The sequence below is a fragment of the Colius striatus genome, chromosome 2 (assembly GCF_028858725.1).
Source record: "Colius striatus isolate bColStr4 chromosome 2, bColStr4.1.hap1, whole genome shotgun sequence".
NCBI classification, from domain to species: Eukaryota; Metazoa; Chordata; class Aves; order Coliiformes; family Coliidae; genus Colius; species Colius striatus.
This window is the reverse complement of record NC_084760.1, coordinates 24,497,350-24,520,539: the sequence shown is the minus strand read 5'-3', so window position 1 is coordinate 24,520,539 and position 23,190 is coordinate 24,497,350. Positions and strand designations below refer to the sequence as shown.

At 36.6% G+C, this 23,190-nt stretch overlaps 1 protein-coding gene across 1 annotated transcript in view; it reads right to left on the bottom strand.

The window, feature by feature from the left end:
* Positions 1-23,190, bottom strand: part of CSMD1 (CUB and Sushi multiple domains 1) — a 1,065,186-nt gene that overhangs the window by 204,365 nt on the left and 837,631 nt on the right. The window contains exons 18-21 of the mRNA XM_061989487.1: positions 19,137-19,325; positions 16,073-16,189; positions 14,500-14,715; positions 10,773-10,961 (exon numbers count right to left, since the gene is read on the bottom strand). Of these exons, the coding sequence (XP_061845471.1) occupies positions 10,773-10,961; positions 14,500-14,715; positions 16,073-16,189; positions 19,137-19,325 (711 nt within the window). The remainder of the gene's footprint in view (positions 1-10,772; positions 10,962-14,499; positions 14,716-16,072; positions 16,190-19,136; positions 19,326-23,190) is intronic.

Sequence of the window (23,190 nt, the reverse complement as noted above, 5' to 3'; positions counted from 1 at the left end):
AGTGGTTTTCCCTTTTTTGTCTCCTTCCTTTTTTCCTTCCTTGATTTCTTGTCTAAGATAGATTTCAAGTCAGGGTAGGTCATCAGATATGGTCCATACTTTGTAAGCTTTTTTCCAACATTCTTCAAATAACACCTGCATAACAGTAGTGAAGTTAGAATGCCTCACTGGAAACCTTATTGAAATGACTTACTGAAAACAAATCTCGTATTCTGGTTTGGTGGGTTTTTTTATATCATTCCATTGCAAAGAGAAATGGGAGTATGAGAGAAAGACTAAACAGCAGGTAAAACTTTCTCTGGGGTTTGATTAATTAGTTTTCAATCAATATGGTACTGAGAAAGATACCATCCAGATTCCGAAAACAAATCCTGTAATATTAATTGACCTCAGGGGACTATTGGCACGATGCAAGGTGAAAGAACTTTTTTTTTTTTTTTGAGATTTTTGTCCACTCTCTCTTGTATCATCTGATAATGAGCTATGAAGATAACATCCCTACCTTACTGGTCTAGTTAAGCAATAGTATTTAGCAAACACAACCTTAAAAGTAGAAAGAAGACAAAAGGGTGACCTGAGATAATGGTTATTCCTTCTGACTAGGAAATTAAGCTTTCATCTCAGCCAAAATCTGTTACTGTTTCTGAATATTAAAGTTTCAGTTTTGAAATGGCAATAACTAAGCTGTAATTACTATATTGCACCATATTCTGCAGATTCATATACAGTAAGACTAAAACACTAACTCATATGTTGTATGAAATAGAAAGTAACCTAAAGATTTAACAGTTTAAATGTGACAATATTTAAATATGAATTTTCCAATTACAATAGATACTGGATGCATGCACATCCTGTCTGAAGATTCAGAGAGTCAGCTACTGATGTTATGTAAGATTTCTTGCTCAAGAGTAGCTCTAAAATGAGAGCTCTCTGGGCCTAAATACTAGCTGAAAATGAATAGCAATTTTTAGACTTAGTCTGGATTCTTAAAGACGAATTCAAATTCAAATTTTATGCTACAGAGAATTTAAAGAAAACAATGAATGCCAGATCTCAAGGGTCTCACAGAAATCTACAGTGCTATTCAGACTAATAAGGTTCCCACTTATGTTTCAATCTCGATGGAAATTAACTCAGTGCTACAACATGACAAAGTATATTACTTGTAATTGATGATTTTACAATGAATACTAACTAAACTATTAAAAAGAAACAACTTATTAAAGTGCCAGTAATGTATTGTAGCATCCCATCATTAATTATTCATGTAGTATTTATGATAACAACTGAGCATGATAAATTAATGCGATATTAATGTGAATACCAGTGAACAATAACTCAGTGAAGATTTTACTCAAATACTGTATTAATATACCATTAAAAATCAAGTGCCATGTAAAATGTAATAAAAGAATAGCACCACTTAAATAAGAGATGAAAACATTAAGTAGCTGTTTCTTTTCAGCTTAAGTTTTTCACAGCTTCCTTTAGAAAAACTTCATAGAGTTGAAATGATTAATGGGGGACAGGGAAGTAAACCAGGTTAAAATCCCAACCAAAACAAACAATAAAATAAGGCCAAGATTATTGTATTAATGTGTTATTCTAAAACTTTACGCAATGCTTACCATGAAGGGCTAATTTTTCACAGGGAAATCTTTTCAGTTTCTCAAGGAGATATTAAGTAGCAAAAGCCCAGATAAATAGAGAGAAGCAGCATGCAAATCAGATAATGAAATGCAAAGTAAGTTAAAACAGTCTCAGAATGGAGATTTGAAAAACTAATTCAAACTTTCCTTCCCAATATCATGTGCTGTCTGTATGCTTAAATCCTGGAGGATATAATCAAAGTGTTTAGATACGTCCTTGAGAACAAGAGAAAATAATAATCTCTAATAACATGGGTAGCTCATCGACTAGGTACAGGTCATTCACATTATTCAAGATATTAAGGAGTTAAAAGAAAGTTATTAGCAAATATAACCAAATATTTACTTTTTGTCTGTTTTCTTGTCTTACAATCTTCCTACTCCTTAATTTTGCAACTAATATTACAGACGGAATGTGATGGAATAAGTTGATTGTTGTGTACCTATACTTGTCTTACAGCAAAATATATATTTTGTGATCAAACATACATCCATTGTATTGTACTCATCAGAGATTAAAAAATTCAACTGGGTGAAGTGTCTTTTGAAAAGGGGAAGGTATCTACACTTGGGTACACTACCTTGAAATTCACTGTAAAGGCCTTTCAGAATTTCATGAGCATATCATAGTTCACCATAAAGAATACCAAAACCAAAAGGCTTATTCCTCATCTGTTAGAGGATCACTGATATGATAAAATCACATTTCAAAAAGTACAAAGGAGATGATTTAGGTGGACATCAGATGCATGTGTTCAAAGTTGCAATCTAAACTCCCTCCTTTCCGACAACTCTTGCTAATCAGTCTCTTATAATGTGTATATTCACCAGATATCTTGTTTAATGTCACATTTCTGAATTTTCACATACATATCCTACTCCTTCCCAGACTGAGAAAGTACTTGCCACTGGTATAAACAAATGAAGCAGAGTAGGACCTAATGTCTCTCAATAATGACAAAGTCATGTCAGTGCGCAGAAGGGAATATGAAATTCATGAGACTAGGGACAGCATTCTGCACTGCAGCATAGCAGAGAAATGTTTGGACTATGCCGCTGAGCTGGAAGAATGCATATATTGCAGAGAGAAGGAGCATTTTCTGGATTTGAGATCTAATTCTAATTGAATTGTTACATTCAATATAAAAAAAATTACTTACAGGAATGCTTTCTTCTCTCAACTTAGGAGTCTTCCAATTCCATTTTTAGCAGTAGCACAACCTCAATACAGGGCAGTAGAAAGCTAGTTTGGCTTAAAGCAAACATGAAGGTAAGAAAAGTCTGATTGAAAATCTAGTCCTGGTTTTTCTAGATGAGATCCAGGAAATCTGCTTAGTAAGAGATTTCCCAGACAAACTGTGTGGTTCCTTTACAAAACACTAATGAAGGCAAAACAGCAGCTGAAATCCGATTGTGATAGTTTCCTTTAGGTGGACATTAACCTCAGAAGCAGGGACTTCAAAAGACTAAGGAGTTGATCCACTCCATTTCCAGACCCCGATATCCACCAAGGTTCTGAGAATGGCAGTTTTGGGGATGCATAGATGTGCATGATTTCCTAGGAGCTTCACTCTCAGGTCTGTACTCTAGGGGGAACAAATACCTCAAAGTTGATCTTTGTCCTCAGAAAAAGTAATCAACTGTGAAACATGAATGAAATTGTAATACAATTGTGTAATTATAGGTGGAGAAAGACAGAGCTGTTGCTGGACGGAGAAAGTGAGAAGAATATGTATCCAGACTCTTGGGTAATTTTGTTCACACAGCCATGAAATAAGTATAAATGTATATATACATCTGCAACTGTGTAAAAGCAAGTGACATAATAGGGATAAATTATACATATGGAAGCAATGTCAATAACCCATCATAATCACAATTAGTTGTTAGCATGTTCTCTAAGAAGAAAAATAATAATTTCTGAAAAATATTGGAAAAATAATTGAAGCAACAGTAACAAGATAACAAACACTGTATTAGATGATTGAAGGGGAAATAAATTGTTTTCTGTTTCTGAATGTTGTCTAGACAAAAGATAATCAGGGGAAGCTTGTGTGTACTCCAGTAGCTTGGGTTTTGTCCATATACAAGCATATCAACAAACATAAAATCCTGATAATTAAATTATTCAAAAAGCAATTTGGGAAATTAAAGCTACAACACATAGAAAAATATGCTTATTACAGCAATGTGCCAGATGATAACGTTAATCTTTTAGGTGACAGGCTGTTTCAGAATAGTAAAAACCACAAGATGCCTCAGTACTCTCAAACCTAAAGATATGTGTTATTTCAGCAACATTTCTACGTCTCCAATGTGGGTCCTTCACACAGGGTGCAGTTCTTCACAAACTGCTCTGGCATGGGGACAGTGCTTCACACACTGCTCCAGTGTGGGTTATCCATGGGAAGAATAGTCCTTCAGGAGGAGAATGCTCCAACATGAGTCCCCAATGAGGTCATAAGTCCTGTCAGTAAACCTGCTCTCTGCAATGGGCTGCTCTCTCCACGAGCTCCCAGGTCCTGACGGGAATTTGCTTCACTTTGGGCATCTCCCAGAATCTCAGCTTCCTTTGGGCATCCACCTGCTCCAGCGTGAGATCCTCCATGGGCTGTGAGTGGATCTCTGCTCCCCTGTGGCCTGCATGTCTACAGAGGGACAGCTGCCTCACCATGAGCTGCACCACAGTTCACAGGGGAATCTTTCTTCCAGTGCCTGGGCACCTCCTTCCCCTCCTTCTCCAATGACCTTGGTTTCTGCAGACATGTTTTCACATTCTCATTCCCTTCTGCTGCTGCTACTGCTGCAGTTCAGCATTTGTGCAGCAACTTCTTTCCCTTCTCAAATACGTTAATCACAGAGGTGTTACCTCATTCATTAATTGGCTCAGTCTTGGTCAGTGGCAGGTCCAGCTTAGAACTGAGTGCCATGGGCCCTATTAGCTACAGGGGAAGCTTGTAGCAGCTCTTTGTTTAAGGAAGCCACCTCTGTAGCCCTTCACTACTGAAAACCTGGCCACACAAAACCACTACAGTAAAAGACGACACTGTGAACGTATATTTAGACAACATATCTTAAAGAAGAGTTGCATAAAGATAGCCAGTCAGCTTTTTTCCTTTAAGACTACATCCTTTATTCGTTGTGGGTAACTGCAGAAAAGCCTTACTGCAGGATACTTGTTGAAGTGAGTCACTGGTTAAGTAAAGACTGCAGGATAGCTCTTCCAAATGCAATCGTTGTGTCTAGAAAATGGAAACAGTACTCTTGGGTGAATAGAGATTGAAGTGTCTCTTTCACAGATATCAGCTACTAGCACATTTGACAGGGAAACCATCATTGTTATCTGAGTGCTTTTGACAAAGCTCTTACAGGAAATGAGATTTCTTTATGGATGACCCCACTACCTTTCTTTTAAACAATTCAAGGTAGAATGCGAAATTCTCTTTAAGGAGACTGGCAGTCCCAGTGTTTGTACAGTTGGTATAAAAAGGTGGAGAGAATGTACCTTACTGAAAAGTTACATCATTTAAGGCAAACAGAGACTTCACCAGTTAGCTGAGGTATGAGGAGTTGCTTCCATAGGAGAAGCACAGTTTTAAGAGTGGGGAAAAAAAAATAAAACCTCCCAACATGGGGAAAACTTGGCACTATCTTAGGTAATGAACATGTGTGTTTTTTATATATTGCAAAGGAAGTCAGACTTAAGGACTTCAACCTTCTCCACACTTTTTAATTGTTAACAGTAAAGCTCTTTTTATCAAGAGTAGCAAGGGAGTGGCTGTAGGCACAAACAGTCTTTTTGCTGTGAAAGGAGGGTCCTTACTCAAGAAGAAGAGATTCAGCCTAATTCTTAGAGACAACCAACTTCCAGACACTCAGATAAAGACCATTGAAGCTCAGATGAAGACCATCTATTTGCCAGCATGCTGAGAAGGACAGTGGAAATTATGATGATTCCCTTCAGGACTGCATTAAAGACTTAGACTAGAAATAACACAGTCATGATGTCAGGAAAACAAGATCTCCAAAGTTCTGTCTTTGCCTTACCTGGAAAATAAGTCTTCAAAGGAGAAGAAATGTTAGACGGGTACATAATGTTCTCTGACCAGGAAAATTTCAGAACCCTGGAGGAAGGACCTGAAATTATTTATTTGGATGGAGAAAGATGAATGATAATACCTTTGGAAACTCTATTGGCTTGTTGTTAAGTTTTTTTCACCAGCAGATGAATCTTACTGTTTCTGTGATACAAAACAGTATGCGCTTGTGTGAATGTTTAGTTTATAAATAAAATGCAATTTAATTTGAAGGGCTGAATATTGAATCTGATTAAAAGAATCATGAAAGCATGTATTATCATGAATCTTAGAAGGACCAAAAATACAAGTGTATACATATCATGTAGATGAGTTTGGTCATTGTAGATAATGATAAGAAATAACCAAGAGGCTATTGAATCTAGTAGTGTACTTAGGAATTTTTGCTACTGAGTTGCGACTAGATTTCACTTCTGAATGTACGCTCTAAAGTCAGTAGATTTCAGGATAAGTGGTTTCATTTCATTCTTCAGAGAAAGAAGTACTCTTTGTGTGAACTTCTCTTCAAGGTAAGGGACTATCTTCACCCCGATGTCTTAGGTGCCATGGCAACAATAAATGGGACCCCTGTAAACATTCTTGGTGGCTGGGAAAAATCATGAGGGCAGCTTGAACTAAAGTGCACTGAATATGGTTTTCCTTCTCAGCTTCACTCAGCTGCTTAGCAGAGTTTCTTTCCTTACATTTGTCTTGGTTGCATTATAGATATGTTTAGTATGTTACATCTTTAGAGAAGAATTTTCTTAATAGATTTGTCAGTTGCATAATTTACAAAAAATTTCCTTGATCAATTAGGGTGCAGGGTCTTGTGCATGGATTTAGTGATGGATGTCTTAGAAACAGTGTATAAATTCATTCAAAACTGAACCTAAGAACAAAAGAGAAATGTTGAGCTCCCAGTAAAAATCTTTCCCTTCTATATGAGTCAGATTTAGCATGTATACCTCTGATAGCATATGTAACTCAAATTGTGTTTGAGAGAACATACAGGCATATCTGTGTCTACACAGTAAGTGGCTATATTCTATAAAATCATGGTTAATTCAATGGCTGGTATGCCATTAAACTAATTATTGATACTTTAGTAATCTGAAAATTTGCATTACGTTATTCAGCTTGTGGAAATAACTAAGTGACCATTTTCAAGACATCTGGTATGAATATCTTATTACTGTACCTTATGTAGGAGAGACTTTCTAAAATATAAAAATCTTTTAAAAATCAAAACATGCACAACAAACATTTCAAAAGCCTCTTTTCTCGAGTGCAAAGTAACAGTATTCCTGCAGATCAATTTAATTGTATGATATCTGAAGTGAACTAAATGTATGTCTGAATAGAACACAGAGAAGCCTCCCAGAAAGAGATAAACACAAAACACAAAAATACAAAACAACCCCAAAAAGGCAGCATCTCAAATTTCCCAAGACCTATAACTTTGCAAAAATTCCATAGATTAAATAAGATATTATTTTTTATGGGAAATAATTCATATAGGTTTTCTTGTTACTTAGTACAGTGTAGATGTGCATTTTGATTCCTCTTCTGAGAAAATAAAATTCATATCTGGTAACAAGTACTGAAACAAAACGTAAGCAGGCAATCAATTTCATATTGAATTTATATACTGAAAATAGTACTCTGAGCCATTTATGTGGCTGAGCACCTTTGTTTGTATGAATTTTGTCTACACATAACTGAAAAATAAATTTTCCATGAACATTAATGGTTCAAAATTTATATTCAAATGACAAATGAACAAACTGAGCAATAAATAAAGCACATATTCAAACATGAAAATAAATAATATAAAATAGAAATTTTCATTTTATGAAGTAAGGAACTTTCTAATAATTCTTTCTGAGAATATAAACTGAGCAATATTTATTTAATTTTCTCTTATTCAAACAAATCTCTCTAACCTCATACATAAAAATGGAATGTAATGAATTTGTGAACCGACACAGATAACTTTCCAAATAATAACACATATAAGATAGCAAAAAATATATTGGGAAAAAAGAGGTTACATAAAATAAACATAAATTGGCTTTTATTTCCTTACTTTATTGAAGTGTATATAAATATTGGCAAATTATACTTTTAGTGCACGTTGTCAACTTGAAATTAATTCTCTGTTATTTAAAGATGTCAGTATAGAGTCTTTTTTTCCCCTCAGTATTGTCACTACAGTTAGCAATCAAATTCACTCACTATATAATAAATACATTTAAATATATATGTATTAATTCCTAATGCAATTTAATGATTCTTCAGTATTTTGAAAATTTAACTAGAGGAGCAGTAAGAGACATTTCTTACTCCAGCAACCAACTGGCTCTTATATAAAAGCAGACTGCTGAAATCCTTCTTAAACACCACCTAGAACAAGGAAAAGGTGTTTTTTCCTTTCTTCTGGTATTTGTAAGGCTTAGTTATGAAGACAGGCTTATAATTTATCGGAACTTTTAGTCAACATCAGATTAACAGTGGCTGGAATTTTGGCTTCACTCTGGATAAATCACAACATGATATTACAAAGGCAGGTTTGCATATATGCTATAGAGATCCTGCTCCAGAGGACCTCAAAGGTCCAAAGAATTCAATAAATGCTTTTCCCAGAAATTGATTTCAAGATTGATTTCAACCCCTAATCCATTCATCTTTGTCTAGAAAGTCCTCCTAAAGTAAGTATACTATAAGCAGCATCAATTCAGTTTTCAGAAGTAGAGAAATAATATCATACAGGTTTGTAGTAATGGGAATTCAAAGTAGGTCCTACAAAACATAAACACAGGTAATAAGAGGTAGCAAGTGCTGGATTAGAGAGGTACTTTAGGTCTTGAACTGGATCTCTTCGCCACAAGACTTCATACACAGGCTAACAAGGTATATGATAAAGGAGCAATAAAGAGGTTGGAGAGAGACAATAGGGACAAGTAGACAAACTGAGACAAATAAATACATAAATAAATAGCTATTTAGCCATCTAAATGATGCCTTGACACTGATTCATCTCACTGTAAAATAGATACTAAAACATATCCAAAGACGTGGCAAACAAATTCAGATATTTGGATCTGTATGTGAATCTCATCCGCAATAAAATATCGACAGTCTGAGAACCCCAGCCCACAAGCTGTACCAACTAACAGTTGGAACAGTTAAATTCCTGTACATGACAGCTGGTGAGGGAAACATAGCTTGCCTGTGGGGAGTTAGATAATGAATTTGTAACCTCTCACTTCAATATCACTCTGTGTCTTTCAGTAATTTGTTATAATATCCAGTTGTCTTACAGTCCTGTAGGACTGCAGTTGGGGTTTTGAGTGTTCTGTGGTTTTTGTGTTGTTTTTTTGGTTTTTATTTTTTAAGGTAGAAACTACCACCTTTTCAATAGACATGTAATTTCCCCATTCTATATTTTGTTAATGTTTTTAAGATGCCAGATACTTTCACTTCATAGAAAATAATATTTGTGGATATTAAGTAACGACATTTTTCTTCCTGAAACATCTATCTTTCTTCTCTCAGTCTTCAAGACATATCAGCAATTTGCTTAGAAAATGCTCTTTATATTAGTATGATTTTTATGCATTCCATCATGCTTCCCATAAATGACACATGCACAGTATTCCAGTCCTGAAAGGGTTTCTACAAAGAGAACAGAGGCTCTCTCTTCACAAGAAGCCACATGGAGAAGACAATAAACAATGAATGCAACTTGCTTTCAACATCAGAAAGCAATTTTTCACACCAAAAACAATTAGTGACTGGAAAAGCCTTCCCAGGAATGTGGTAGAGTCCTCAACATTGTAGTTTTCAAGTTACAATTAGACAAGATGCTAGACAATCTCACTTAGGGTCCCCTCCCCACAGAAATGTTGGACTAGATGATCTTTCAAGGCCCCTTCCAAACTGAGCTGTTCTATGATTCTGTGATTCTATGATACAGGATGGTGCACACTTGGTTAGACAATATTCATAGATAGTGTTAAGAAGTCAGTGACAGTTGCAAGACAAACCAATCTAGAATGTCTAAATGAATTGAAAACTCCATATGATTTTTAGTTTTCTCTCATCTGTTACTTTCTTTCATCATAGGTTAAATAAGGCTTTTAAAACAAAATTAGAAACACTCTTCCTTTTTTTTTTTTATATTACTCTTCCATTAAAACTATTTATGTGCACCTTACACGTATATTCAGTGTAGGTGATGTGATTTTTTTTCAGATACAGCGATATGTCCCTTTAAAACACATGAAAAATGCTGAAACTGAGTTTCTTCCTTTACAAAACAAGATCTTATTTAAAATCCTCTTATGGATATCCATTTAGAGTTGTGTGAAACAATTTGACATCTCAGAAGCATTATATCAGTAATAGCTGATAAGATTCACTTTACATGGTGGTAACAAATCCATCTCACAAACTAATTATAGCAACTGTACAATCGTTATAAAATTCAGTCCCAGAGCTTTTCCCAGAAAAAAAATTGTTGACTGAGTTTGAACTTATAGTTACGACTTTTAACAGTAGATGAAAAACAACACAGTTTACAATGCTGTAATACAGTTGTTTATAAACTGTAAAAAAAACTAAAGCAGTGTAGAGTTACAAGAATAACAACACAATATGAAAAAAGACCCTTGAAACAAGACAGGGGACTCTAAAAAATAGTATTTTCACCTAAAAGATGTAAACATTCTTTTTTTTCCCCTGAAAAAAAGTATAAAATTTTATCTTTATTACAGTAAACAATAATCTGATTCACATTTTATCTCATATGACATATATCTCATATCTCATTTTTCTTTTATTTACTGTCCCAGTTCTAACTATTCCTCTTCCTGGTTTTTGTTCTCTGAGAGAGACATGCATTACTCATATCTTACACTGACCTTAAAAGTTTGTACAGCTTGGGGATCAATTCTTTCAGCCCAAGCACTCAGCCCAATATTCTCTCTCGTGCTATGTGCTATTAACGATTTGATGAATGAAATGAAAGCATGTGACCACCTACCCACACACCTTGGCAGAGGTGCACTCCATACACGTCGACCACCTCCTAAGCAGGTAAGTTTATTAGCACCTTCCAGGCGATATCCAGGGAAACAAGAAAAGATCAAGGAATCTCCAACACCAAAATGAAAACCAATTCGCCTACTGAAGGCAGGAACACCAGGATCATCACATGGCTCCAGATCATATTCTGCAGACAATAAAACATAATATAAAAATAAATGGCATAAATTCATAGAGTCATAGAATGGTAGAGACTGGAAGGGACCTTTAGAGATCATCTAGTCCAAACCCCCTGCAGAAGCAGGGTCACCTAGATCAGGTTGCATAGGAACATGTCCAGGTGGGTCTTGAAGACCTCCAAGGGAGGAGACTCCACAACCTCTCTGGGCAGCCTGTGCCAGGGCTCCCTCACCCTCACAGTGAAATAGTTTTTTACTATATTTAAGTGGAACTTTTTGTGTTCCAGCTTCATCCCATTACCCCTTGTCCTGTTGCTAGATACTATAGAAAAAAGAGATGTCCCAACCTCCTGATACCCACCGTTTAAATATTTGTAAATGTTAATAAGATCTCCCCTCAGCCTCCTCTTCTCTAGACTAAACAGCCCCAGTTCCCACAGCCTTTCCTCGTATGAAAGATGTTCCAGTCCCCTGATCATCTTGGTTGCCCTGTGCTGGACTCTCTCCAGAAGTTCTCTGTCCCTCTGGAGTTGAGGAGTCCAGAACTGGACACAGTGGAAAAACACATGGCCACATGTGGAAAAACAAAAAAGCTTATCAAATTAGTTGTAATGTGTCAGTATGTAACACTTGGAAAAGTGCTCTCTACTGAAACCCAGTACTGTTTCTATGTGTCTATTATAACTATATATACAGTAATTATTTATCTATCGTGTCCTATCCACACTACATTTATTTTCTTAGTTTCAAGGGCTGTAATCAGCTTATGCTGTAAGTGATTTACTATAATTTTGTTTAATTACATCTCTTGTATATAATTCTTGGATCATTTCATCTGAACTCACAAACAGCTTTAGAAGTGAGACTTAATGTAAAAAAAAAAAATTATATAATAACACAAAATCTAACAAAAAAAAAAAAACAAAGGGTCAGGTGAATGAAAAGAAGTACGTTCACATTTTCAAAAAGTGTGCTTATGTTTCCTAACTAGAGATACCCTTTTAATGAGGCAATCTCTGCATACCATTTGCACATCCTACAACTGTCATCAACTGAAAGGAGATACTTTTCTATTACAGAACTTGCAAGTGTTTTTTTTTTTTTTGTCTCTTTTACAGCTATAGTAGAATCAGAACAAATTAGTGGTAAAAAATCATGGCTGTAACACACAGAGAGATTACACCGAATTAAAAAATGACTGAGCCACACATTCCCTCACCCTCACAGAGTCTGATGGGGAAGTATTACTCTCTGTTTGTCCTGTTTTATGTAACAATCAGTTCTCTGCGGTTTTTTTATGCCTTAGATATTCACTACTGACAACTGTTTGAGAAAAGTTGTTATCTAATCCAAAACATCTGATTGGATATTCTTCAGAATATGACTAAAAAGATGACATAGAAGAGAGACACTTCTGATTACTGACAAGTAATTTTCTGAAACATTTACCCTGGAGGTTAGTGAAAAGTAGGGTCAAGTCCAGTTAGCTAAAGAAACTCCATTTAGTCAAGGGAAGAAAGTAACTAAAAGTTCTGAAATGAGTGTTTAAACATCTGACTTACTGAATAAATAAAATAAATAAATCCTTCCCTGTAGTAACTATCCTGTGGGAAGTTCCTGAATAGGAAAATGAATCCATAAACCACACCAGTTTCTGCTGGCAAAAGTTGTAAGGTTTATGATTTCACATGATTTACTACCTCTGCTCAGCACTATAAAGCCTGAGGTAGACTTGAAGTCACCCCCTCAAACCAAGACACAGGGGCAAGGAGCAATATGCTTCCCCTACAATTCAAAAAGAGACGGTCAGTGACCTGCTGCTCCACATTGATGTGCAGAACTCTATGGGGTCAGATGGGATACATCCCAGAGTGCTGAGGGAACTGGCTGGGCTGCTCGCCAAGCCACTGTCCACCATTTATCAGCAGTCCTGGCTGACTGGGGAGGTCCCATCTGATTGGAAGTCAGCCAATATAACACCTATATGTAAGAGGGGATGGAAGGATGACCTGGGAGATTACAGGCCTGCTAGTTTGGCTCCAGTGCCTGGGAAGATCATCCTAAGTTCTACTGTGCAGCATATGCAGGACAATCAGATGATGAGGCCCAGTCAGCATGGGTTTAAGAATGACAGGTCCCATTTAACAAACTTCATCTCCTTTTATGACAGGGTGATGTGCCTGCTGGATGAAGGAAAGGCTGTGGATGTTGTCTACCTTGGCTTTAGTAAGGCATTTGACACTGTTTCCCACGGTGTTCTCTTAGGGAAATTGGCTGTTCTTGGCTTGGATGGGCACACACTTTCCTGGGTGAAAAACTGGTTAGATGGTCAGGTCCAATGAGTTGTGCTCAATGGAGTTAAATCTAGTTGGCAGACAGTCACAAGTGGTGTCCCCCAGGGCTCAGAACTGGGGTCACTCCTGTTTAACATCTTTATTAATGATCCAGATGAGGGGATGGAGTGCACTCTTAGTAAGTTTGCAGATGACACCAAGCTGGGTGGAAGTATCAATCTGCTTGAGGGTAGAGAAGCTTTACAGAGATATCTAGATAGGCTGGGTGGCTGGACCAAGGCCAATGCCATGAGTTTCAAGAAGGCCAAGTGCCGGGTCCTGCACTTGGGCCACAACAACCCTCAGCAGTGCTACAGGCTTGGGGAGGAGTAGCTGGAAGGCTGCCAGGCAGAGAGGGACCTGGGAATGTTGGTTGACAGCGCCTGAACAGAAGCCAGCAGTGTGCCCAGGTGGCCAAGAGGGCCAATGGCATCCTGTATCAGGATGTTCCTATATCAGGAACAGTGTTGTCAGCAGGAGGAGGGAGGTGATCATTCCCCTGTAATTGGCTTTGGTGAGGCTGAACCTCAAATACTCTGTCCAGTTTTTGGCCTCTCTCTGCAAGAAGGACATGGAGGTACTGGAGAGGATCCAGAGGTGGGCTGCCAAGCTAGTAAAGGATTTGGAGCACCAAGTCTATGAGGAACGGCTGAGGGTTCTGGGGCTGTTTAGCCTGGAGAAAAGAAGGCTCAGGGGAGACCTTATCTTTCCATAATTACCTGAAAGGAAGTTGTAGTAAGGCAGGGATCGATCTGTTCTGCCTAATGACAGGCAATAGAACAAGAGGAAACGGCTTCAAGTTCTACCAGGGAGGTTTAGGCTGGATACGAGGAGGAATTTCTTTAGTGAAAGAGCTATGAGGCATTAGAATGGGCTGCACAGGGAGGTGTTGGAGTCACCATCCCTGGAGGTGTTTGAGACAGCAGTGGATATTGTACTTAGGGAAACGGTCTAGTGGTTGATAGGGCTGAGGCAAAGGCTGGACTCAATGATCTTAAAGGTCTCTTCCACTTGAAACAATTCTTTGATTCTATGGTCCTTATCAAACTACTATCTACCTTTATAAACCTTATCCAGTTTTCCACAACAGAGACTGTACAATTTCTATTGACGTTTCACTGATGTTTCATAATATTAATGAACGCTGATAACTTCAAGTTAAAATATTATCTAGGAAAGGTTTCTGGATATTTAGCAGAATTGAATTTCTTACCTGAAAATGTTATGTTGAATCCTTCATAGGAAATTGAAAAATCAGATATAAATCGAAGCTGTGCTGTAAAATTTCCAAAAAGGCCAGCTTTAATTGTAGGGGGTAAGACTGAGCCAGTTAACCTGGCTACTGGTTCTGTGAAGCTGCCGTCTTCAGTGATGAGCAAATAGTCATGAGAGCTCTCAAGGTGAAAGGTATGAAAAATCAGCTGTACACCTTTAAAAATATTAAAAAGCAGGGAATGAGAAACACTTTATAGGATGTTTTCCTTTTCCTTTACACATACCTAACACGCAAAATAGATCTTATACTATATGGAAAGATTTTTAGAAAAAGTTGCACGTGGATTGAAAATTTGAAATCCAGAAAACTTGGAGAAAGTACCTGGGCTCAGTCAAAGAGTATGTGCAGCGTGGATGTCTAGTTCACTGTAAATCAGTAGCTCCCATAAGAGAACTGATAGAATTCACATTTATTTGTGTAGAGCACTCTGAAAATCTAAATTCTTACTCTATAGTTTTTACTCAGGTTCCTATATGTCTCATTTATAATCTCAGCTGTGATCTCATTATTAAACTAGGAGACATACTTTAATAATTGGTAAAAAATTTGCATTTCCTCCTTTTTTACTCTAATGTTCATATACAAGGACAAAGCAGATATTTTTATATATAGTCTTCCACATATATAGATTTGCATTTTTTTGGGACCATTTCTTTACTGAAGTCAGGAGTGCCTTTTCAGCTGTCAATTTCCAGCCTAGCAATTAATTACATTTTGAATCAGTGAGGTTTTCAAATACAAGCATGTACTGTGAGGAACAACATTCATCTAGAAACTCTTCTCATATATTTTACATTTAAAACACCATAGAAATTCTAAACAAAAACTCAGTCTGTAATATTTTAAACAGTAGAAACTTCCAATATATTTCTTAAACTATCACATATAACAAAGACTTTTCTTGCCATAGAAAAGAGACTTTGGAATATTTTTACTATGTTTTGATTCAGTGGTATGTGACACATCACTAGTACCTCCTAGGCTTTTTCCCTAGTTCTTTTACACATTTCCTAGCAAATAAGCTGTCAAGCTTAATTGGGCATCCAAATGTTACTTTACTGCATGTATAATATAAAGATGTATAATTTTTAGCCCTAATGGTATAAGTCTGAAAACTAAGGTTACTCACACACAGATCAAATCTACTTCTTCATCCTTAATAATGGATCAACAATGCCCCAATAAATTTCACTGAAAAGTTTAGTGCTATTTAACAGATAACTATTATTGTTAGATATTTTACCCATTCTACTTTCTGCTCATTTTTATGAGATCAAAACATATTTCCTCCGATAACTGTTAGAAGAATGTTTCTTTTGCAAAATAAACACAAACTAGAAACACCACATGGGAAGATATTTACTTTGGGAAATTTAACTTCTTCCTTAAAAGAATAGCAGAAAACATTGACTTAAGTAAATTTATAAAAGGCATTTTCTTGTGTTTGTGTCTTTGAATTTTTAAAATATAGACATTGCATATACAAATACAATTTGTATTAGATCCTTACCCTTGCCATGTGACACTTCAATAGTCCAAGTGCAGTTTAAAGAATTTGGATAAAAATCAGGAAATCCTGGAGAAAGAACAGTTCCACTTCTCCCATGAATATAACCACCACATAAAGCTTAAGATGAAGAAAAAAAGCAAAAGGGGGGGGAGGGATGTTGAGAAAAAAAACAGCAGAAGTCAGACAGAATTCCTGGGTTTTGTTAAATAACTTTTTAAACTACCTTTAAAATTAAAAATAGAGTCAAGTATTAAAAAAGAAGACAACTCATCAAAGTAATTAAATTCACATTTGAAAATATTTGTTTACTCTTCAGTTAATCCTTGAAACGAAGGTTATTTTTCATCTACAGCTTCTCCTGCTAGTTAGCAGAATACAAAGAATAAGTAAACTTAATTCCAGAATATTGCAAGTATCAATTCCTATTTTAGTAGTATTTCAGAAGTACTCTCCTTTTTTTGTGAACTAACTAAAAAAACCTCAAGTATCTTGCAGCTATTTTACTTGAATTACACAGTTAAAAAGGTATACATTTAATTCCATTTTTATCAAAATAATTTTTTTTTTCAAAATATTTAATTTTAAATCATAAATAAATAGTTTTTGTATTTAATTACTTCTGATATGCTCAGGAAAAATAACCAAACATGTATTTTCTTAACTTTCAAAGAGTATAATTATCCCATCATAACTAATTTATTTGGAACTGAATATTTTGGAAGACACAAGAGCTACACTGAAAACATTTTCTGCATACTAGCATTTGCTAAACTAGGCTGCTCAAATTTGCATGGCAAATTAATGAAAGGTTAAGATGTGCATGTTAAATTGCTCACTGATCTTATAAATACAGCATGGCTGTACTTTTTACTTATCTGTTGCTGTCCAGTTTTTTATGTTATATTTTTAAAATTTTAATAAACTAAATATTTAATAATAAACCAACAAAGCATTAAGATGCTTTTAGTCTTCTTCCTCACATAGAGTGATTGACTTTGCCATAAACTAGATGGAAAATATATATGACAAAATGTTTAATAAGTATGAATGTGAATATGCATGGCTAAACCCAGAGTAAATATACGGTTGACAACATTGTTTAATAATAAATATCATAATTACAGATACTGAGTTTGTAATGTCATAAATGAATGGTAGTATATATTAGTTTGAAATCCCTCTCATTCTGTTAACTGGAGAAGGAAGAACACTATTTGACTGTGCAATATTCCTTAAAGAAGGTATTGAATATTTACAAATAATTTACATACTTTTCAGTTTAAAATTTTAAATATGTAAATTATTTGGTCTTATTTAGCTCTCCCTCAAATCTATTTTCATGCTCTACCTTGACATTACAGTACTTTGAGAATGACAAATTATTTAGAGAGAACTTCAGCCACTGTGTCTCTCTCTTTACACAGTTCTTTTTCTTCTTTGCTGTCATTGAAACAAAAGAACATGCTTTTCTCTTGGAGATTTATTCTGCTGATTTAATTTCTGAAGCTGCAATTTTGACAACATCAATAGTTTGCAAGTGACTGCAAAATTTTTATTTCAATCTCAGTTAAATAAAAATGAGTCTGAACATTTTGAGCCTTAAAAGGCAAAAACTCTTACGCAATACTTACCTAAAAGAATGAGTTTTATTTCATCTTTTACATTAGTTAATTCAATGTAGTTGACTACGTGAGAAAAAAATGAGTTGACTATTTGAGAAAATATGTGAGAAAAACAAGTAACATACTGTGGTATGTTACTTGCCTAGAGTACCCAGAAATGTGTTGTGGTTTAACCCCAGCCACCAACTAAGAATCACACAATTACGCCAAGCACAGTGGAATTGCTCATCACCCACTGTGAGCGGCAATCCACTTCTCCCAGGCAATTTCTACCAAGTTATTTACTAAGCATTATATTCTACAGTATTAAACATCCCTTTGTCTAGTTTGGGTCAGCTGTCTTGGCCATGCTCCCTCACAGCCTCTTATGCACCTGCTTGTTGGTAGAGCCTAGGAAACTGACAATTCCTTCACTTACGACAAATACTACTTAGCAACAACTGAAACACCAGTGTGTTATCAACATTATTCTCCAACTAAATCCAAAACAGGAGCTTCTAGGGAGAAAATTAACTAGGACATCTACTTATGCTGAAAGTAGGTGATGGGTCTGGAAATAAGAACTCCCTTTCAATCAGTAAAATTTAATTAGATCTTTTTGAAGTTCAATGTTCATATGCAAAAAAAAAAAAAGTTGAATATTGGTCTTTCAACTTAAAAATACATTCACAAATTTTAGTACAAAGTAAATAAAAAAAGAATATGATGCTATTCAAAGTTAAGGTTCCTACAAGTGTTCTTCAACTTGTTCCAGTAAAAAAAACAAGATCATTTTTTTGTATGGTTTCTTTCAGAAGGATCTTGTAGCACCTATACAAGCATGATACACACACACACACAAAAAGGTTCCTTTTTAGTTCATAAATAAAAACAGAAAAAAATCCAATGTTAAAGAAGATCAGATAAATACTTTCTAGTCTAGTTCTGCACTTTAAAAAATACTTCTTGAAACATCTAGACAGTTTCATATTGCATATCTTACAAAACAATTAAAGAACTAATCAATTTCAAAATAAAACTATGTCAAGAAAATTACATAGACTGATCATGATCTGTTTTAGTACCAAGTATCCTATATTTTGAGAAATCATTTTACTCTTCAGTATTGAAAATTTAAATTATAAATTTATTTGCTTTGCTTCAAAAATATTAGTTGTGCAGCACACCTTTTACTCACAGTTGAAGAGTGGCACTCTCTGAGAATTCTAATTTTTCTGTTGGTGAATAAATATCTGTAAATTTCACTGTACATTACAGTATTTTAATGAAAACTGATACAGAGATGTAAAGTAAGGCTTTTATTAATAGTAAAATAATTTTTGAACGTGTGAACCTTGGTATAATTGAAGGGAAGCAGTACCAATGAGAAGTTTAATTAATTCCCAAAAATAGATTAAATTTCTTGGACTTTAACGCTGCAGTCTGAACAACTTGACACTTACCATCACAGCTGGGTAATGCATGATTCCACTGATGGTTTCTTTCACATATGAGTGGTTCTTCATCACTCAGTGTGTATCCGGGATCACAGCTAAAAGTTACTGTGGAACGGATGTTAAAGTTATTACCATGGCGATGGCCATTCACAGGAATCCCTGGGTCCAGGCAGGAATCTGATTCCAGAGTAACACCTGAAAAACACAGATTTAATTTTGTTATGCTTTGTTTTTCAGGTAGTAAACAGAAAAAAACCCAAAAACATCAAACAAAACACAAAATGAGTAGGAGATGAGGAATGAAAAAGCCCCTGAAAGATACTTGTTAGCATTGCCTGAGAACTGATGTGGGATATAAAGCACTTTCTCTAGCTGTTATCACTGACTCAGAAATGAGTTTTTCAATTTTCAATCACATAAAATAGAGAAGTCAAATGAAGTAAGGAAAGATTGGAGATTTAAATTATATTTTATAAAACAACAACAAAAAAAAGAGTCAACAAAAGCACTGGACATTTGAAATCATAGGAAGATAATAAGGCTAAAAGTATGAATACAAATTCTTCTAGTATGTAAATTATAGTTGATTATTCCATTTCATCTACTCAGTTTCTGAAATTGCAGGACAACTGAACTTTCCTCTGCCATAGTAATAGTTATTTCATTTAGCAAAAAGCAGTGTCAAAAAACTGTAACTGATGAACTCAGAAACTACTTGTGAGTTCCTATGGATACTATCCTATACATAAAAAATATGAAGATAATGGATATAGATTACATAGTTATATAACTCTTATCTGACAGAAGAATTCTTTAGTGATTATGTCTTATAGTAGACATTGAATAATTTTTGGTAAATAAACTTGGAACTATACACAGAACAAGGAAAAAATCCCCACAATTATCACATGGAGGGTCATTAACTGAGCATTATCCATTACGCTTATAGTGATAGCAAACAATTATGGGATTTAATCATGCAATAAGCTATAATGGTTATACACAAGGGAAACAAATAAAGACTCTCTTTTGAGACAAAAGAAATTTCATTTCTCTTATTACATCTAGTGTGTTGACCTCGGCTGGCCACCAGTACCCTACCAGGCTGCTCTCTCACTTACCACCTCAACAGTACAGGGAGAGAAAATAAGATGAAAAAGCTCATGGACTGAGATAAAGACGGGGAGGTAAGTTATCAGTTGCAATCACAGTCAAAATTTCTCAATTTGAAGAAAATGAATTTAATTTATTTCCAATTAAAAAGAGAGTAGGATAATGGGAAACAAAAATGGAAACTGAAACATCACTCCTCCACATCCTCGTATTTTTGGTTTGCATGGCAAAGTTTTGGTAGTGAAGAGGCTACAGGAGTGGTTTCTATGAAAAAATGCTAAAAGCTTGCCCCATGTCTGACAGAGCCAATGCCAACTGACTCCAAGATGGACCCGCCACTGGCCAAGGTCAACTAATTGGCAACAGTGGTACTGTCTCTAGGATAATACATTTAAGAAAGGGAATAAACCCACACTGCCAAACAACAGTACCAGAGAGAGGAGTGATAATATGAGAGAGAAACAACTCTGCAGATATCCAGGTCAGTGAAGGAGGGCAGGAGATGCTGCAGGTGTCAGAGCAGAGATTCCCCTGCACCCCTTGGTGAAGCAGACCCTGGCCCTGCAGCCATGGAGGCCATGGTGGAGCAGAGATCCACCTGCAGCTCAGGAAGGACTCCATGCCAGAGCGGGTGGATCCCTGAAGGAGGTAGTGGCCCTGTGGGAAGCCAACGCTGGAGCAAATTCCTAGTAGGACCTGAGAACCCATGGAGAGAAGAGCCCACACTAAAGCAGGTTTGCTGTTAGAACTTGTGACAACACAAGGAAACCATGCTGGCGCAGTCAATTTCTGAAGGACTGCACCCCATGGGAAGAGACACACATTGGAGTAGGAAAAGAGTCTGAGGAGTCCTCCCCCTGAGGAAGAATGAGCAGCAGAGATGCAATGAACTGATTGCAACCTCCATTCCTCATTTCCTGCACCTCTTAGAGGGAGAAGGTAAAGTAAATCAGGAGTGAAGTTGAGCCCAGGAAGAAGGGAGGGGTGAAGGGAAGGTGTTTTGAAATTTGACTTTATTTTCTAATTATTCTAATTTTATTGCCAATAATTTAAGTTTTCCCCAAGTCAAGCCCATTTTGCCCATGATGGTAATGGCTGAGTGATCTTTGTGTCCTTATCTTGACCCATAAGCCTTTCATTATATTGTGTCTCTTCTATCCAGTTTAGGAGGAGTGACAGAGGGGCTTAGTGGGCATCCAACACCCAGGCAAGGTCAACCCACCACAGCCACCTTCTTTCCAGGTCCAACTTCACTCCTCCATTCATAACTTCTCTACCTCCCCACTCTTTCCCAAGTGGCACAGCAGTGATTGTGAATGTGGCTTGTGTTCATAACAGCTCCTCTCTTCTGCGCCCTTCACCTCACAGTTTCTCCTGCTCTATTATGAATCCCTCTCACAGACTGGAGTCCTTCAGGATAAATCCACTCCTGCATGAGCCTGCATAGGCTGCAGCTTCCTTCAGGGAATAACCACTTGGTCTGACATAGGGCTGGCTGCAGTGTGGATATCTCCTCCACTGTGGTCTCTTCCATGGGCTGCAGGGAAATATCTACCCAGAGAACCTCCTTCACTAACTTTAGCATTTCTAGGATCGTTTCTCACACTTTCTTTTCCTCACTCTTCACTCATTTATGCAGCTCCTCTGTAACCAAAACCTTGCCTCCTAATCCTGATACATTGCGTCATGTTCCTAGAAACAAGAATGAGGTAGAATCTCTCTAGGTTTATGACGAACAGGGACGTTATCCCTTCTTCTATGAGAAGCTGAGAACGTCCTGAGGAAAACCTTGAAGATACTGGCTGTGATGGGTAAAAGATGACAGATCATGAAGGACATGGGCAGCATGAAGCCAGCAGTAAAAGACAAAACAGAAGCTGGATGATAACAGCAGAGAACAAACACAAAGCCAAGCCTCAGAGGTAACAGGGAGAACCCAGAGGAGTTTATGTAGCTTTTTGCAACTCCAAAAGCCAATGACTTGCTAAAATAAAACCTGTCCACAAAAGGACCAGACGTATATATATGTGGGGGGGAATCATTTATAAACAGTTTAATGTTTGCTCTTAGGCAATTGTTTTGATCTACTTTATTTTGAATAATTTTCTGTTGTGTGTCTGTTTAAGTAATACAGGACTGCTGAGTTTAGGATATCTTATTAGCTTTTGGGATAAAATCTAGGCATATCCACCTCAAAGCTCTGACATCCACTGTACTTACACATTATTATTTTCACAATAATTTCAGCATTTCAGTGCTGGGGTGGAAAGAACACCATAAATTGTTAAGAGAGTGACCTGGAAGTTCTGGTTGATAAAAAACTAAATATGAGCCAGCTATATGCCCTTGTGTCCAAGAAGGACAATGGCATCCTGGGGGGCATTATGAAGACCGTGGTCAGCAGATCAAGGGAGGTTCTCCCCCCACTTCTACTCTGCCCTGGTGATGCCTCATCTGGAATCCTGTGTCCATTTGTGGACTCCCTAGCTCAAGAGAGACAGGGGAGACAGCAAGACAGGTCTTATAGAGAGAGTCCAGTGGAGGGCTATGAAGATGATCAGAGGATTGGAACATCTCTCCTATGAGGAAAGGCTGTGAGTCCTGAGGCTGTTAAGCCAAGAAAAGTGAAGACTGAGGGAGGATCTCATCAACACTTACAAATACCTAGAGTGGATGACAAGAGGATTGGGTGACACTTTTTTCTGTAGTGTCCAGTAACAGGACAAGACGTAACAGACACAAGCTAGAACACAAAAAGTTCCACTTAAACACAAGGAAAAACATCTTTACCATAAGGATGAGGGAGCCCTGGCACAGGCTGCCTAGGGAGATTGTGGAATCTCCTTCTCTGGAGGTTTTCAAGACCTGCCTGGACACATTACTATGTGACCTGATTTAGGTGGACCTGCTTTAGCAGGGGGTTGGACTAGATGATCTTTAGAGGTCC